The 17,463-nt window shown below is 38.3% G+C and overlaps 1 protein-coding gene across 1 annotated transcript in view; it reads left to right on the top strand.

Moving 5' to 3' along the window:
* Positions 1-14,861, top strand: part of cnksr2a (connector enhancer of kinase suppressor of Ras 2a) — a 97,100-nt gene extending 82,239 nt beyond the window's left edge. Inside the window, exons 15-24 of the mRNA XM_033985794.2 lie at positions 2,334-2,509; positions 4,206-4,279; positions 4,996-5,067; positions 5,562-5,629; positions 6,711-6,808; positions 7,608-7,817; positions 9,568-9,709; positions 10,551-10,781; positions 12,257-12,444; positions 14,507-14,861. Coding sequence (XP_033841685.1) covers positions 2,334-2,509; positions 4,206-4,279; positions 4,996-5,067; positions 5,562-5,629; positions 6,711-6,808; positions 7,608-7,817; positions 9,568-9,709; positions 10,551-10,781; positions 12,257-12,444; positions 14,507-14,710 — 1,463 coding nt within the window. The 3' untranslated portion in view covers positions 14,711-14,861. The remainder of the gene's footprint in view (positions 1-2,333; positions 2,510-4,205; positions 4,280-4,995; positions 5,068-5,561; positions 5,630-6,710; positions 6,809-7,607; positions 7,818-9,567; positions 9,710-10,550; positions 10,782-12,256; positions 12,445-14,506) is intronic.
* The last annotated feature ends 2,602 nt before the right edge of the window (positions 14,862-17,463 follow it).

The following is a 17,463-nucleotide window of genomic DNA, read 5'->3' as shown; positions in this document are numbered from 1 at the left end:
ATCACACCATTGTTTGTTTACAGCTAATTACCACCAAAGTCTGAGAATCACTCTGATACTGAGATAAGAGGCTTTTAATTATATCCAACTTGTTCAATTAAAGGAGCAGGTATAGAAGGGGCACTGTGCAACATTTCTGGTGGAGCGTGCATCTCCATGGAGACGTTACTGCTTTGACAGATATGCTAAAAAGTGGTATCAGCCTCAGTTACAAGATAGATGAGTTTAATACCACACTGTGTGGGCGACAGTAGTGCAGTTGGTTGAGTGTTTGTACGTTGATTCAAAGGTTAGCGGTTCAAATCCCGCTCTTGACATAAACATAATCAGTTGAGCGGTCTGATCCACTGACCCACAGGTTGGCACTGCAATTCCAGCTCCCATAGATGAATGCTGTTGTTGTGTACTTGGGCAAGACACTTAACCCCCCTGACCCTCAGTGCCTATAAAAATGAGACCAATATTCATGTCAAAACAACAGCATTTCTGTGGAGACAAATAGGTGGTGCTACATTAAAGCGTGATTTTTTTGGTTTTATTACTTTACTCTTAAACCTTGTGTTGAATACTGTGTGTTACAAACATTGCGACAAACTTGTTTCTCAGTAAGAATATGACACATACTTATTTTAAGGTGCCTACACTGGAACCGGCTACTTTGGTCACATGACACAGCTCTTCATCTTCAGTTTGACAAGAGGCCTTGTGATACATCTTTTCAGTAACTACAAGCATCTTTTTAGTGACGTATTCTACCTTCCTGTAAACAGCTAACAGTATATATGACCTTGCACGGACAGTATGTAAAATTAGTTTAATTCGTCATAGGACCAGACTTCTATAGATCACTATGTAACTTTTCTGGTGGAGTGCACATCGCCATGGAGATGTCATTTCTTTGACCTGAATAGAAACAAACAATGAGGCATCTTGTATTGTGTATTGTGTGAATGAGGGGCTATGTTCTATGTTGTTTTTTACTTTTAGCAATTATCTATTGTATTTGTTGTTCAGTAGTCGTACACAGAACCAGTCCTGCATCAATGTCGTCTTCGAATGAAATAGCGTATGCTGTTGGCAATGGTTGGTCTGTTTTTTCATCAATACCTCTTTAATATTTTAGCTTTATCAACAGCTGCACAATAAAAGAAACCATTCTCTTCAATAACACCCAAGGCTCGAGAAGATTTTAGAATTTTAAGTGAGAAAAACTAATTGCAACTGATTTTATCTTTTGGCAAAATTGAATAAATCCTGTTTTAAACTAAACGAATTATTGGATTTCCTTTCTCTCTAAACTTGTAACACTTTTGATTAAAATTCTTGATTAAAGTTTGTCTGAGCCAAGCCTTCTGTGTAATCTGTAATGAGTCGACAGTGAAAAATGTTCCAGGGCTTTTGGTGCAGACAGGAGAAGCTATTTGTATTTAACACGGCTCACTTTACCACAGGAACAACTATGTCCAAGCCACGAACTGAACCTCTGCCAACTTTTATTGATATGTTTGTCCTGTAGTCTGCTTTCTGCTTACAATGCAGCAGCTAGAAAGTGCAAGGAAATACTTTGTGGAAGTTTTTTTTTCTACATGATCCTGGTGTTTTTATTTTGCGATTGTGTCTATAACTCAAAATATGAACATAAATAACAGACAAATCAAGTGTCTTCTTTCCCCGAGGTCACTCCCACTAGCATTAGCATTAGCAGGTTTGATTGACAGTGTTGCTAAGTGCCTGCTCCCTGCTAAACCAGTGGTGTGTGTGGGAAGAGGTGTTACCTTCAACAGCCTCGCTCCAGATTGGCTCTTTGGTTGCTATGATACTCGTGGTCAGAATTCCAAATATGGAACTCGGCTCTAAATTTGCCCCATAACTGCTGTAGCCTCGATGATTGTCCCAGTACCATCATTCAGCCCCTGGGCAGAGGTACAGAAGTAGCTTATCTCAGTGCACCAAGTTTGATGAATGTATACAAGAAGATATATACACTCACACTCCTGCACAGTGGTAGAAATGCATGACAGTAGTAGTAATACTGTTAGTAGTTAGCAGTAGTATTAGCTGTATTAGAGAAATGTAGTAGTTGTAGTGAATGACAGAACTAAATGTAGTTTTTGTTGTACTTTTGATAATTGTACTACAATTTGCAGTTGTGACTCTATGCATTATTTTTTATTAAGTGATTTGAAAAAAACAAACAAACACATAATGCATGAAATCTGTTTAAAATTATATGTCAAAAATCGTATCTGTTGCGGTTAACATTGGTAGAATAGTTGTATCTTGGAATTTCCATATAACCTTGTATTTCCTCGATTTTATGTTGTTGTCTGCAGGTCGTGGTTTGGCCTCGCTGAGTCGTAGGCGTGTGTCCTGTAAGGCTTTGGGCCGGGGAGACTGTGAGGGCTGGCTCTGGAGGAAGAGAGACGCAAAAGGATACTTCTCTCAGAAATGGAAGAAATACTGGTTTGTGCTCAAGGACAACTGCCTCTACTGGTACATCAATGAGGAGGTGGGTTTAAGATTATGCATGTGTTGGTCTGCATTGTTGCCATGGTACCTATTAACAAAAATACGCTTTTACAAATATGATGGTTTTAGAATGTGATAATGCCATAATCCCAGATGGGTAAAGGTAAATATATATATATATTCAATCTGATCATTTCTATAGTGACTAGTTCTTAGAACTCATTGTGTTACAACAAAACGTGGCATTTTAATAATATTAATTTTAGCTGCATCCCATCTGTATTAAATATTACTGGTCTACAGAATGTTGTGACCTGAATGTTATGATTTTTCACACTTTTAAAATCTTCTTGCTCATTTCCCAGTGCCTTATCAACATTCCTCTAGTATGTGACCAGCTTTAGGAATCAGACTTTCTGGATGATGAAGTAAAGTTAATGTGACATAAATAGTATGTAATACGTTTTACAGTGTAACAGTTCCTCCAGTGTCATTACCTTCAAATTATAAACCAGATGTTACGTCCAGACAGCTCCTCTTACTTCATTTCTTGCACCACTACTTCAGCTTGACTAATATCATTTGGAAGTAATGGTGCTCTAACACTTTGAGGCTGCTCTTCCCACCTGTAATTGATACGGGTTTAATAGCTGTGACCCCATCTGAAAGAGTAACTTTAAAAGGCGGGATTATGCAAAATCGACATTTGGAGCTTTCTACCATGCCTGAAGAGGTTTTATATCACAGTCTGTGAGAATTCCACTGCTGTGCGCTAATACTACATCAGGCACAAGTAGTCCGGTGACAGCTCAATCACATTATATATCACTGCTCTGTGGCCATCATCTTGACATCACCTTAGCAACAGGTAAATAAATGCTGCTGTGAGTATAATGCAGGGTCTAGATTCATTTAAAACACTGAAATAATTAATATTTTAGACAGTGAACAGGGTTTTCAGATTCACAGGTGAGACATTTCAGTTTGCAGCCATGTATAAGAGCATTAAACAACGAGGAGCCGTGCCTTAACACACAGCTCCTTATATGCCATCTATGCGTGATTGAGTAATCTTGTGATCTCTGTCGGACCCTTTTCGAACCCGGTGTATGGTTAGCTGCAAGATTCTGTCTATTGCTCCGCCCACAAGACAAGCATGATAGAAAACAATACACTACATCTTCACAAACCTGATGTGATGTGCAGTAGTTTCATTAGCTAGATGCAGCCTGATTGTGTTGTGATAGCACTCTGAAGGGGGAGTGACTTAGCATTAAAAACAAATAAAGGTAACATAGTGATCTAAATATGTTATGTGTAGCAATTTATACTCCATAGAAGTGTAATACCACCTGTTTAATCAAATCTCAACATCTGAAGTGTTTTTGCTGTGATATTTGAATGAAAAAGACAATGCTTAAATTCTGGTATTTGGTGTCACACATCTATTGTACAAAAGCTGTTATGGCTCATTTTATTTTTGTCAACGGCTCGTTGTAAAACTTGTGAAAGAACAGACTGTGATCGTCCAGATGTTGCATAAGACATTTTGTAATAATAATACGTCAAACAAATGTATTTTTGAACTGAAAACTACCAGACTCTAACATCCAGAGTGAAAGAGTGTGTTTTTTAGTGTTTAAAAGTCTTTGAGTTGTATGTTTTTGTATGTTTTTAACCCTTATCCAAAGCACAATAGTAATATCTTAAATCTGTGTCCTTGTGTTCCCTCTCAGGACGAGAAAGCAGAGGGTTTTGTCAGTCTTCCAGAGTTCAAGATCGACCGGGCCAGTGAATGTCGCAAGAAATTGTATGTATTTCTATGTTATGTCATAATATATTTAACACAAGTAGTGGAGCAGCAAGATTAATTGGCATCAAATAGAAATTACTGTTTGGAAGTTTGCAATTAGCAAATCACAAAGGCTGTGATTATTATTCTGATTAAGTAACATAATGTTCTCTGCAGACAACTCAATATCCATCTTATTATATAGACACACCTGCTACACTTAAGCATAGACTTAAAACAAAAGAAACTTCACACTTTTCAGATTATTCACTTAATAATAATCACACTTAAATCCTTCATTTGCTTTAACCCCCAGTGTCTAATACAACCTGATTTGTGAAGTCAAACTTTCCGAATCATAAAGTTATAAAAGTCACTTTACAAGGAGATTTACTTTTTGGAGAAGAAATTACTTGCTTCTGAAAACTGTCACGGTGATTTTTTTTGGTGACCTGAAAAATCTAGATTATATCATCTTGACTCCCCTATTCTTATATTATTTTACAGTCCATTGTTCAGTCTTCTTTCAAATGTCAACGCTCCTGGATGAATTTAAAACATGCTCTTTGAACTGAGCCTTAATTGCAAAAAAAACATTCACAAGCTCAGTGTTTGTTGTGTTACATATTTTTCGAAATTTGTTCAGCCCAAACAAACATATGAGGTTTTATGTGTATAATATGTGCACTTAAGTGTATCCCAGTAATGACATTTCTGTTTCCCTGTGTTTCTAGTGCATTTAAAGCATGCCACCCCAAGGTCAAAAGCTTTTACTTTGCAGCAGATGGAGTGGACGACATGAACAGGTAAAAACATGGATCTGTACAGGAGCATACATGAAACTGCTCATTTAGTCCATAACGAAGCTGGATATTTGGGGGGAATCTGGAAGCTTGCAAGAGTTCCTCACCAGATGTTCATATAGTTTTATTATGCGTGTTTTTCTCATTTGCATGAAAGAAATTAAACTTTTGCTTAAAACATTTAGCAAATATTTGTACAAGAGCATATGGATGTATTGGAAGAGCTGCTGGCTGGGATTTTTTGGCAAGTTTAATCATGGAGAAAATTCAACAAATGAGGATGTTAATTTAAAATATAGTCATAAATTACTCTTTAGCAGAGAATACGATGATGACTGCTACACTGCCAACAGACACAAACGGCCAAAATGCTGTTATAGACTGGGCTCGGAGAACAAGTACATTTAGAAGACAATGTTAAGTACTTTCAAGGTTAATTGAGAGCTAAAATATTGTAGAAAAAAATAAATCATTTCACTGTTTTTGTATTTTGTCAGATGGCTGAGTCGATTAAACCAGGCGGCTGTGGGCTACGCCGAGCGAGAGAGGATGCGCCAGGAGCAAGGTAAGTCTCCCAATATGTCTTTTGAAATTAGTTTTAAACAACAAAAAGTGTCATTAATTAGATCTTGCTTGGTCACATTTTGGTCACAGTTTTATATCGCGCTTTTCCACCTTCTAGGCCTTAAAGCGCTTTACATCAAGGAACCACTCACCCATTCACACAGACGTTCATACACCAGTTTATATAGACACTGGGGGCGAGGTGGGTTAAGTGTCTTGACCAAGGGCACAAAGGCAGCATTCATCTGTGGGAGCTAGACGCACACCTGACCACTCAACTATGTCTATGTCAAGAGCGGGATTTAAACCTCCAACCCTCAGACCAGTAGACAAGTGCTCTACCAACTAAGACAACAACCTCAGGTAAAGGTAGTAGCAGAGTAGCTTCGATTGACTATTCAAATGACATTACTATCTGTCCAGTATTGAATCAATAAAACAATTTGTAGCTTGATGAGGCAAGAACCAGTTTCCCCATGAATTACGTGTTATTCTCGGAGGAAAAAGCCAATGAAAATAAATGTTCCACTTGATAATTTGTATATTGACTAAGGCCTTGAATTGCTATAATACATCACATTCCAGGATGTAGACAATCCTTGGCTTTCAGAAAATTGCACAGTTGCCATAGCAATTAACAATTTGAAACAAAATAATCTTCTCGAAATTGCACCAATAAACAGGAAACTAGAATCCATTAATAGTATTTCACCTTGCCCCATGTCCATAAAGTATTATAGAGTGGCAATATCTCAGTTGGTGTTTGTCCACTGACTCACAGGTTGGCGGTGCTATTCCAGCTCCCACACATGAATGCTGTCATTGTGTCCTTGGGCAAGACATTTAACCCACCTCACCTCCAGTGTTTGTGTACATTTGTGTATAAATGTGTGTGTGAATGGGTGAGCGGTTCCTTAATGTAAAGTGATTTGAGTGTCTAGAAGGTGGAAAAGTGCTATATAAAAATGTGACCCTTTACCGTTTGCCATAAAACCCAGTAATCTGCTAATCTACTTTCTATCTCTGGTATTACTTGCATCTTATCTAGCTATTTTAATCTCACTTATGTGTTTTTGCTGCAGATTACTGGAGCGAGAGCGACCATGAAGACGAGACCACCTCCAGCCCGAAACAGGACAGCCCACCTCCTCCGTACGACACCTACCCCCGCCCCCCCTCCGTGAGTAATACACACTTATATATATACTACACAGTACAGTACATATGTGCACGTAACGTACTGCTGGCATGATTAAGACACTCCTACACCACTCCTGTTATTGCCAATCAAACCATGAGGGACCCATGGGGAGAAAAGTGTGATAATTGAAGCTATAATTATGGCCCTGACTAGTTTGCTCTAGTTTGCTCTACATTCATCTTGTTTTTTTAATACAATAAGTCCAGACAAATAGCACATTTTTCAATCTGTCGCCTAAAGTTGCAGAGATAATTACAGGCTAATTTTGTTTTTAGGTGAATTACATAATTAGGGTCAATGGAAATAAATTGTCGGACTGATTTTGTATTTATGGCTTACCCAAGTAGGACTGGATATGATTGTGAGAGATGGAAAAATGCTTGTACTGTATTCCAAATAGTCTTCATTTTACAGAACAAAATGTATTTCTGCAGCCTGTCTGGTCTTTAGGTAAAGTGGATAAACAGCACATTGCCTACAGTAGCCTAGGTATGTTGCAGTTATGGTGATACTTTGAGCATTTCAAGAGGCCTCCAGGTTCCACTCCTGCTTTTCTGTGTAGAGTTTGCATGTTCTTCCTGTATCTGGTGGGTTTCTTTGGGCACTCCAGTTTCCCCCATCAACCCAAAACATGGACCATAGGTAAAATCTTCCAGCTAAGGGAGTCTTGGCCAAGCTTTGGACACTGTGTTCTCATAAGGAAGATACAGGGGGAGCTCTATCACTGAAAGTTACTTAGTCCTGCTTTAACCTGACTCTTCCTTAAATGTCTCCACAGATGAGTGCGTACTTGGAGGGCCGTACGCGCCTGTCTTCCACTGAAACATCCCGTTCCCGTTCGTCTCAGGAGGACTTCCTCTGTGGAGAGCCCCCTTCTGCCGAGCCGCAGTACCACCCAGGACCTTTAGGGGGAGGCACCACACACAGCGGCAGGAAACCAGGGGGTAGCAACAGCAGCGACGCACAGTACCGATGTGACACTGTAGAGGTCAGTGAGGAGTTGATTTGTAATAGTTAAAGGTATATCATGTAACTTTTCTGGTGGGAGTGACTGCCATAGAGATGTTATTGCTCTGCATTGAATGTTCATCCCCACTGCAATAACTGTCCTAAATAGCATCAAGTAGCACTGATTCTAAGTTGTTTTTGAGTTTGGTCGACTCTCCACAGATCTGGTATTTATGGGGATAGATTAATACCATATTATGGAACATTCCAGGTAACAGAATAATATATCCATGGAGACCAGCATGGCGGGGAAGTCCTTACATTACACATGTTTTTTATAGGCAAGAGACTTCTATCATGTTTCCTCTGTGAATGTTGTAATAATATCTTAATTAAGCTTGGTTGAAGCAGCCTTTGGCATAGAATAGCAGCCATATTTTTGTCAGTTTGCCTCAGGACAGTTCTGGCAACAAACGGAGCTCACCACCAAATGTCATTAGTTACATTACCGCCAAATGATGACTGACGTAGGACTGCATGAGTAATCAAAATCAAATCGAAGTCACTATTTGAATGGACACAAATAGCAAATCACAAAAGCTGCAATTTTTGAAGTACTGTATCAATAATTCGTCCATAAACAACCAAATATGCTCGTTCACTCTGCATACAACTCCTAACCCTGTAGTTTAGATGTGTACAAACATGTACAGACTGAAAGGTGATTCTTGTATTATTTTGTCAGTTCATATTTCAGTCTTTTTTGTAAATTCTTGTTTAAAATGCTAACTTTGAACAGTATTCCATTATTAAAACATAAATCACAAATATAATCACAAAGCAAAGAAAAATCACAATCATTCAGCTCTGTACTCTGACTAATTGATATACTAATCAGTTGCTGTCAGATTTCTAAAACACAGATATGTCAGATACTGTCCTTTGAGTGATCATTGTATTGTGTCCGGTTTCCTGAACCAAGCATTTTTCTGGTGCAGTAGTTGGACCACAATAACTGTTGTTCTAAAAAACACTGAAGAGTAATTGGCCTCTTTTCTGCCAGTGTTTCCTCGAAAACATTGATTTTAGACAGGAGAAAATGTGTGTTTTTAGACCCAAAATTGCTCTCAAGTGTCATGTTTCAAAAATACATGCTCTTGCAAAAAGATTTGTAGAGGAAAAAAAATGCAACTGTTGTTATGTTATAAAACTCATCGCAGTCAGCTACTCAGATATCTCTAGAGAATTCCCACTGTGTAAACTTGAACTATAAATAACTATATTAACCAATCAGAAATGTTAGAAAAGCTTTATGCTATATTTTTCACTTTGGCCTCCAGGGTTAACTTTGATTCCTTTCCAACATTGTAAGTAGATAGTTAAAGGTGCACTATGTAACTTTTCTGTAGGAGGGTACGCCCCCTATTGACTCTCTCCCCATAGAGATGATGTTGCTTTACCAATGTTCCACAGTATGGTATTAAAGTTATCAGTCTTGCATTTAAACACTTACAGATATGGTGGGCTTGTCTCTCCACAGATCTAACCAGTAACTTGGCCTAATGATAGTGCCTATATTTCTTCTTGGAGACAGGGACATTCAAGCCAAAACAATAACATCTCCATGCAGTCAAGCAGGTGTTGGACCCTTCACCAGAAAAAATGACACCTTTTATGTAGTGTCAAATGATTATGACCACAGAAATAACATTTATAGCTTTACCTGTGTAATATCTATGACTATTCTTCACAAAAATAAAATGTTTTGTTTAATTTGCTCTTGTTTGCAGTACCGTTCGAGTCCCGCAGGAGGCAGTAGTGACACAGGCTCCCCAGGCCGTTCTTCTTCTTCACAGAGACGCTCGTGGCAGGACCTCATTGAGACGCCTCTGACTGAAGCTGGACTGCACTATCTGCAAACTGGACCTCTGGGTAATATGCAATGTAACATGCAATAAATGAAGTGTATTTTATGACAATATAGACACAAAACATTACACCCACTACATTAAAAGTGCACTATGTAACTTTTCTGGTGAGCGGTCCACTTTTAATTCTTTGCTTGGAATGGTACTAAACATATCTGTCTTTCATTTATGCAATTACAAGTACTCATGGTGCTCCAAAATACATTAAAGACATGTATTCTTACAGTGAGTTGCCTCTCCACAGATTTGACTTGTAACTTGGCCTGGTGGCGTTACCTACTTGTTTCCATGGATGTAGATACTGTATGCTTAAAACTGTGGACCATTACAGGAAAAGTAATAACATTTCCATGGGGACGAGCAAGTGGTGGACCCAATACCAGAAAAGTCACATAGTGTACCTTTAACTTCAACTAGTAAAATATTTGTTTGTAGATTAGAACTTTTTAGAATTTTCTAGGATAAATGTGGAATGATGAACAAAATAACATAAGCCATTGTTTGTGATATGCCGTTTCCTGTCCAAGTCATTGCTTTTATAACAAGTAGGACATTTAAGTGATAAAAAGTATTTTGTCTGATCAATCTTTGGCTCTACAATGGGCTAATTAGCAATGTGTTGTGACAGCTACTTTTCTCAGTAATGTTTTTTTGTTGTTGAATGCTATTTTATTTCCCAATCTGTGTTGCAATTAACTTTCTGTCTTGTATGATTTATTACCCTATTTTATGAGCTAGCCTCTTGTTGATCTTACAATAACACACTTGAGACTTCATTAATTTAACATTAGACCAAAGTACCACAGTTATGTTTCCTAAATTGTCCCATCATGTCTCTTGTACAGAGGATGCGGTCTTTGCAGAGCCCGGTCATGGGGGAGGGTCCATGATGATGCTGTCCGGAGGGGTCTACACTCTGCCCGCTCAGAGGAATGTACCGTTGCCCGTGGCGATGCACCGACTTGTCCCCATGGCGACGCAGGGAGGGAAACCACGCAGCTTCACCCTACCCCGGGACAGTAACCTGCACTCACTGCTCGCCCCGCCCCCCAGAGAAGACCCACACGCCCACAATGGTGAGAGAGGCATTGCAGAGATTTGTGTTGAAAATATGTTTAATTCATCAAATATGACAAAAAGTACTAATATTTAAAAAATGGGGGCATGCTCTAGACATTTGGTATTCACTGTTCAAACCACTTTTTTGTACTACTTCTAGTATATCTACTTACAACTCCAAGTAAAAATATTAAAAATATAGATGAGATGGTGGATATACTTGCTTGTCTCCACAAACTTATCCATCACCATGAACACCAGATGAAGTTACAGGTCAGATCTGTGTTTGTTTTTTTTACATAGTATTTGACTAAATGCAAGATAGATGTTTAATGCCATACTGCGAAACATTCTAGGCAATGTTTTGTACTTACTATAGTGGTGAAACTGATTAGAGAAATGCATAATACACAATGTTATACTTATATTTCTGTGCTCTGGCTTAAATAGCACATTTTGCATTGGCATAAGTAGGTGCCCTAGAAAAGCATTTACCATTTTTATTGCAGCAGCAGTCGAGTGGGCAGAAAATTATGTTGCATATGAGTGACACGGGCCACACGGGAAATACAAGGCTCCTGAGGTGAAGACGCTGACGTCAAGAAGCAGGACTGAAAAAAATATATTTTGTCCCGCGTTCATTTCAATTCAAATCATCGTTAGTGCGCAGCTAGATGACTACCACAGCATTCATATGTGTGCTAATGAGCTAATCAGAGCGAGGTGCTGCTACGAAAATGCCAAACAGGAAGTATATTTTTATGTAGAAACAAAACAAGCTACGCTAATGAAGGAGCATTAGCAGCTATTGGAAGTAGGTGGAGTGAACTTTTGATTAGATTTGATACAATAGCAGACTCAATACGCACTGCATTATGAAGTGAATGCATTTAGAAAGTCGAAAAGGCTAAAACACAAAAGGGCCAGTACATTACTTTAGAATTAATTGTGCGCTGTGTAACTTTTCTGGTGAAGGGTATGCCACCTGCTGGTCTCCATTGAGATATTATTGCTTTCCCTGGATGTTCCTCACAGTATAACAGGGATGTCAAAACTATGTGACCCTCTGACCATTTCTGTTGACCCACTCACAGTAAGAACGCATGTGTTTGAGCAATAAAAACACCTGTAACTGAAGAAAAGCAAGATGGTTTACAACATTCTAGGCAAAGTAGTAACATCTCCATGGTTACAAGCAGCTGGCAGACCCCTTCGATAAAGGTTACACAGTGGACCTTTACTATTTATAATTTTTCATTGAGAGATAAAGGTAGAATAGCGTGCTGCTGTGCTTCATTGGTTAGTGTGGGGTATAGTAACTACAGTTAGACATTTAGAAAAGTTTCTGACCTCTTTTAGAGCTAAACACGAAGAATTTGGGACATAAAACCCCATGTGATCTCCCTCTGGCCCCTGATTGGCTGGCTCTAAAGCACGTGGGAACTATGAGCTGCTTGGAAACAATATTTTACCAATACGTGTCATCTTCCAGGTGGCAGTGAGGGTGCGTCCTTAGGCGACCTGTTCCGGGCGTGTGAACAGGGCGGGGTCTGTCCTCTGGGTGGGAGGTCAGAGGGCAGAGGTCAATCAGAGTTCAGACAGTCGTTTCTGAGACGAGCGGACGACCCTCAGCTGAACGACCGCCTACACCGTCTACGAATACTCACCTCCACACTCAAGGTATGTCCAATGTACTCTGTAGCCATTTAAAGCTGCAATATGTAACTTTTGTTTGTCTCCATGGAGGTGTTATTGCTCTGCCTGGAATGTTCCACAGTATGACAAGATTCAATTTTAGGTGTTTGTATTGCCCAGAAATACCTTGAAAAACATGCATCCTCTATACATATTTGCCTGGGACCTTCGACTGGTGGCATCTCCATGGAAATAGATGCGTTTAATGCCATACTGTGGGTCATACTAGGCAAAGAAATATCACTACCATGGAGACAAGCTGAGAGTGGACCCTCCATCTGAAAAGTTACATAGTGCGGCTTTAACTATAGGGAACGTGTTATCTATTTACTTTTTAACAAGATACATAAATCCAAAACTTTTTCCAGTGTAATATTAATGTTGTGTTATTTGTGTTGATGTGAGGTCTGTGACACAACTATAGGCTCTTGTATTTTCTGTGTTCCTCTGTTTTTTTTATCTATACCAAAAATACCATTATTGTGGCATAATTAAACTGTCAAGTGAATTTTTATGTGACAAATTACAACACAACTCTGGGCTTCAAATTGTAAAAGAAATAAATAAGTAAATAAAATGTGGCAGTTTATTCATGGGTTTCAGCCTCTGGTAAACGCAACACTTTGATGATTTTTGCCCATTCAAAAGATGTCGTATTTTGTGTCATTTGCTAAGCTAATAGTCCTTACTTTTCATCATTCTAAAACCCATGGATAACTTTGATTACAATTAAAACATTTTAAAATATACTATACATGCTAAAATAAAAACTGGAAAAAGATTCAGTATTAAATTAACTCATAACTTAACTCTTTTTGCACCATAAACTACATATTAATTACTAAAATAAAAAGCATTACCTAGATGTCTACAGACATGTCATGTTCACGTCTCATCTCGTCACTCGTACACTGCATCCTATCCACTAAATCCACATCCTCTCTCGTTCTTTTTAGTCCCCTCATTTGTCTCTGCCTCCTTGTTTCCTTCATGCTGTTTGACTCTGGTTGTTTTTGGGCCAGGTGCCAGTGCGGTGCTGTGTCCTGTTGTCCCCGTGTATCCCTGTTGCTTCGTGCTTGTCCATTTGACAGTTTGTTCTATGGAGGGTTGTTTTTTGCCTGTAGAAGTTTTTGTTAAAGGTTTTTGTGGCAGTAAACTTATATATGTGGTCCCTGTCTCTTAAAGGAATACACTCAGTTTTAGGTTGAATCCACCGTTGTGGCCATCTTCAACATTCTAAGTACAAATAAAGCAACATCATATTACATTTTGATCATTGCACAGATTTTTTTTAACAACTGAATACTTTCGAAATAACCCTTACTGAGACGGTGCCAGGTGATAGGCAGTTTAGCCTTTTTAAACTGTGAAAATGTTACATAATATATTAATAATGTCTAAAATGTCAAACCCAAATCTCATCAAATTAAACCCGCTGAACTTTCCTGATTTTGCAGTTTTCACCCCTACACACACACACAAACACCCCCACGCACACACGCACGCACGCACACACACACTCTCTCTCTTTGTCTCTTCCCAGTAGCTGCAGAGCTGCAGCATTGGCTGAAGGAAAAGCTGGATATGAATATATTATCCCGAAATAGAGGCGAGTGACAAGGAAATGCATTGCACCGGAAAGCTCCAGGTGTAATGGAATTTATTAAATGTATTTGTTTAAAATTATTTTTCCGAAAGCGACCATTTTGACTTGACTCAATAGAAGTAACAGACTACAAGCAGAGTATGGAAGTAAGTAGATACTTTTTAGTGATAAGTATGTTGCTCAAATAATAACTTTTATACAATTTAACATATGTAATTTTGAACCTGGTTGGATTTTCTTATTATTTTTGCATGAGTTCATGGGAATTTAACTTTTAGCTTTAATCTTTTAGCTTTAATTGCACCTCTTCAGCTATTATACATCTACTAAACTCAGTGTATCTCTTTATCTGTTTGTCTTGCTTTTGCTTGTCAATGTTATAAGCATACTGTGACAGAATCCACCCATGACCTGTCTGACCCTGCCCGTCTTTCCCTTCAGGACAGGGAGGGGGAGCTAGCGTTGATCGACCGGCTGCTCTCCAATCCGCAGCTGTCGTCGTCTGAGTTTAAGGAGTGGAAACGCGCCTATGAGGAGCTGTTTAATCAGAACTGTCCACAAGAGGGCGACGATTCTGACCCAGGACCCCCGCCCCTCACCCCCTCCCTCGCTCACACACACTCCTACATCGAGACCCATGTGTGAAACAAAACATTTCTGTTGAAATCATCAGGGTTGAAAATGGTCAAATTGAAGTTTTACAATGGTAAAGACAGTAATGGAGTTTGTCAAGTTGGATGCATTGAAAGAGGACATTTTGCTTTCAACAAAATGACGACGTATTGAGGAGATGAAACTTCTATTGGGGTGACCTAAGCCCCTACAGCCAAACCAGTCTGCGATCTGATTGGTTGTGCTACGGTCTCCAGGGGCGACCATAGACAGGAGTATATTTATTACATGTTGCTTGTGTGCTTCAAATACTGCTAAAGCTACTACAGTTTGTGCCAGACTCTTTGTGAGAAATGTGCAATATACTTGGGCGTTAGATCATCAGGCATCAAGTTAATACATCATTTAATCAGCTCAGCGTAACATGAGTTTGTTCACTGAAAACATGTCTCCAAATGTACAAGTATGTGGATTTTGTTTTTTAATAGAAAGCATAGATCAGTATACAGTATTGTTTTAGTTATCAAAATTGCCCTAGAAGTTGTAATATTTATAAATTCTTATTCCAAACTGCTCATAACATAGTATGCAAGACCATGTTTACAACAATATTAAATAATGACAACAGTTGTTAGACAATACTTTTAACAATTACAAAGATTAAAAATAATGGCTGCCATTGCCATTGCATACAAAGGGATATCACACTAGACCAGACATGGGCAAACTACAGCCCGGGGGCCACACACGGCCCTTTGGATTTATTAATCCAGCCCACCAAACATGACCAAATTAGATTAAAATAGGTAAGGGTAAACATTGTTCAAAGCTTTTCTGCTGTGTTTATTTAACTGAAATTTAATAAATTAATTATGAATTTAATTAATGCATTTGGAAAACAATTTGTACAATGAGACTTGCATATTCATGTATTGCAACATGTTACAGGCCAAATCTCTAATGTTATATATATATATATATATATATATATATATATATATATATATATATATATATATATATATATATATATATATATATGGCCCAGCCCCTCTGTTAAATATTAGAACCCACTGTGGCCCGTGTGTCAAAGTGTGTAAAAATGTACTTATCTTATATGATATAATTGTAATAACTGTACAACTCATTACAATCTGATTCCTTATTAGTGTCACAGTACAAATTCATTTTTAACAGCAGTTCAACCCCATAATGATTTTTAGACATTAGAATAGATTTGTCAACACAAAACAACAGTAGTTCCTTTAGTTTAACCATGTGGATGTATATGTTCTGCTATAGATCAGTGCCACACTAAAACTATTCACAAGAAGGTCTTATTTTGTCCTTTTTAAGTGATTATTTTCAGTGTTAATGCTTGTTTAATAAGTATCTAGTTTTGATATTAGTTTCCGTATATACTAGAATCTGGGTATTGATTATTTTGGACAGCTTTATACCACATGACAGTGTAATTTGTAGACATGTCTTTTTGTTTTGTAGGCTGTGTGTTCTTTCACACTGGTCTATTCCTGAGCTGTCACTCATCTGTATTTATACTGCAGTGACTCACTGGCGTCTGATCGCTCTGAGTGCCATGGACAGTGCTCTGCAGCCTTATCCTCAGTGTCTCTCCACATCATATTTACTGTACAGTGGTGGTGATAAAGTACTATTACAGAGGAAATACAGGTGATTTTTACATTAAGTAGTGTGAGTTCATAGATAGTTTTAGAGACATTTCGTTGTGCCTGTTTAGAGGATTATACACTACTGGGCTGGACCTAAGGCATGCGAACAGGAAGGAGGAACTCACCCTAAAACTAAAGGTGCATTGTGTAATTTTTCTGGTTGACAGTGCATCACCTGCTTGTATCCATGGAGATGTTCTTGCTGTGCCTAGAATGTTCCACAGTATGACTTGTAGCGATTATTCAGTCACATGTGTTTTATTGCTCAAATGCACTTATTCCTTAGATATTTGATGTGTAACTTGGTTTGGTAGTGGCATATTTTGGTCAAAGCAACAACATCTCCATGGGGACAAGAATGTGACATACTCTCCACCAGAAAAGTTACACAGTTCTCCTTTAAACAACCTTCTTATGGCATTACGTTTAGGTTAAATGGTAAATTACTTAATAAATAAACTAGTATTATCTTCGGTGCCAGACCTTCTACAGTTACCAAATACCGTGGCTATAATGATGGATGATGAATGTTTTATTATTTTTGCTCACATATCCTAATTTTGTAGAAGAAAGCAGGATCTCAGCTGCCTACAACTTTCTATTTCTTCAAATGCCAATGTAATTTGCGTAAAGATGTTATGTGAAGTAACTAGTGAATTTAATACATATTTATCACATGACCTTGCCTGATAAATCCAAAATAATATTTGCATTTTTTTATACAGATTGATATCAGTCTGGTCCCTCTGTTGCATCTCAAGATCAATCAGATCCATTGATTTACAAATAAAACCACATTTCTCTCACCTCAGATTAACAGTTTAGTGCTTTGCTCATTGGTTCTGCAGAAATCCGCGATGTTTTTCAGCCTCCAGTAATATTTTTTTCCTTTATTTTTCCTGATAGAAACACACACACACACGTCCCCAGTTGGCTAATCCACCTGTCAATCACGACATTCTAAAAACAGAGAGATTCACCAGTACCAGACTCACATTTTCATAAAGTATTGAAGAAGTGTGTATTCTGGAGCCCGACAAACACATGATCCACTCTTTACTGAGGAGTTGCACAGACGTATTTACAATCCACACT

Source organism: Periophthalmus magnuspinnatus, chromosome 20, assembly GCF_009829125.3.
Source record: "Periophthalmus magnuspinnatus isolate fPerMag1 chromosome 20, fPerMag1.2.pri, whole genome shotgun sequence".
NCBI lineage: Eukaryota > Metazoa > Chordata > Actinopteri > Gobiiformes > Gobiidae > Periophthalmus > Periophthalmus magnuspinnatus.
The sequence above is the reverse complement of the archived record's forward strand: the minus strand, read 5'-3'. Positions and strand labels throughout refer to the sequence as shown.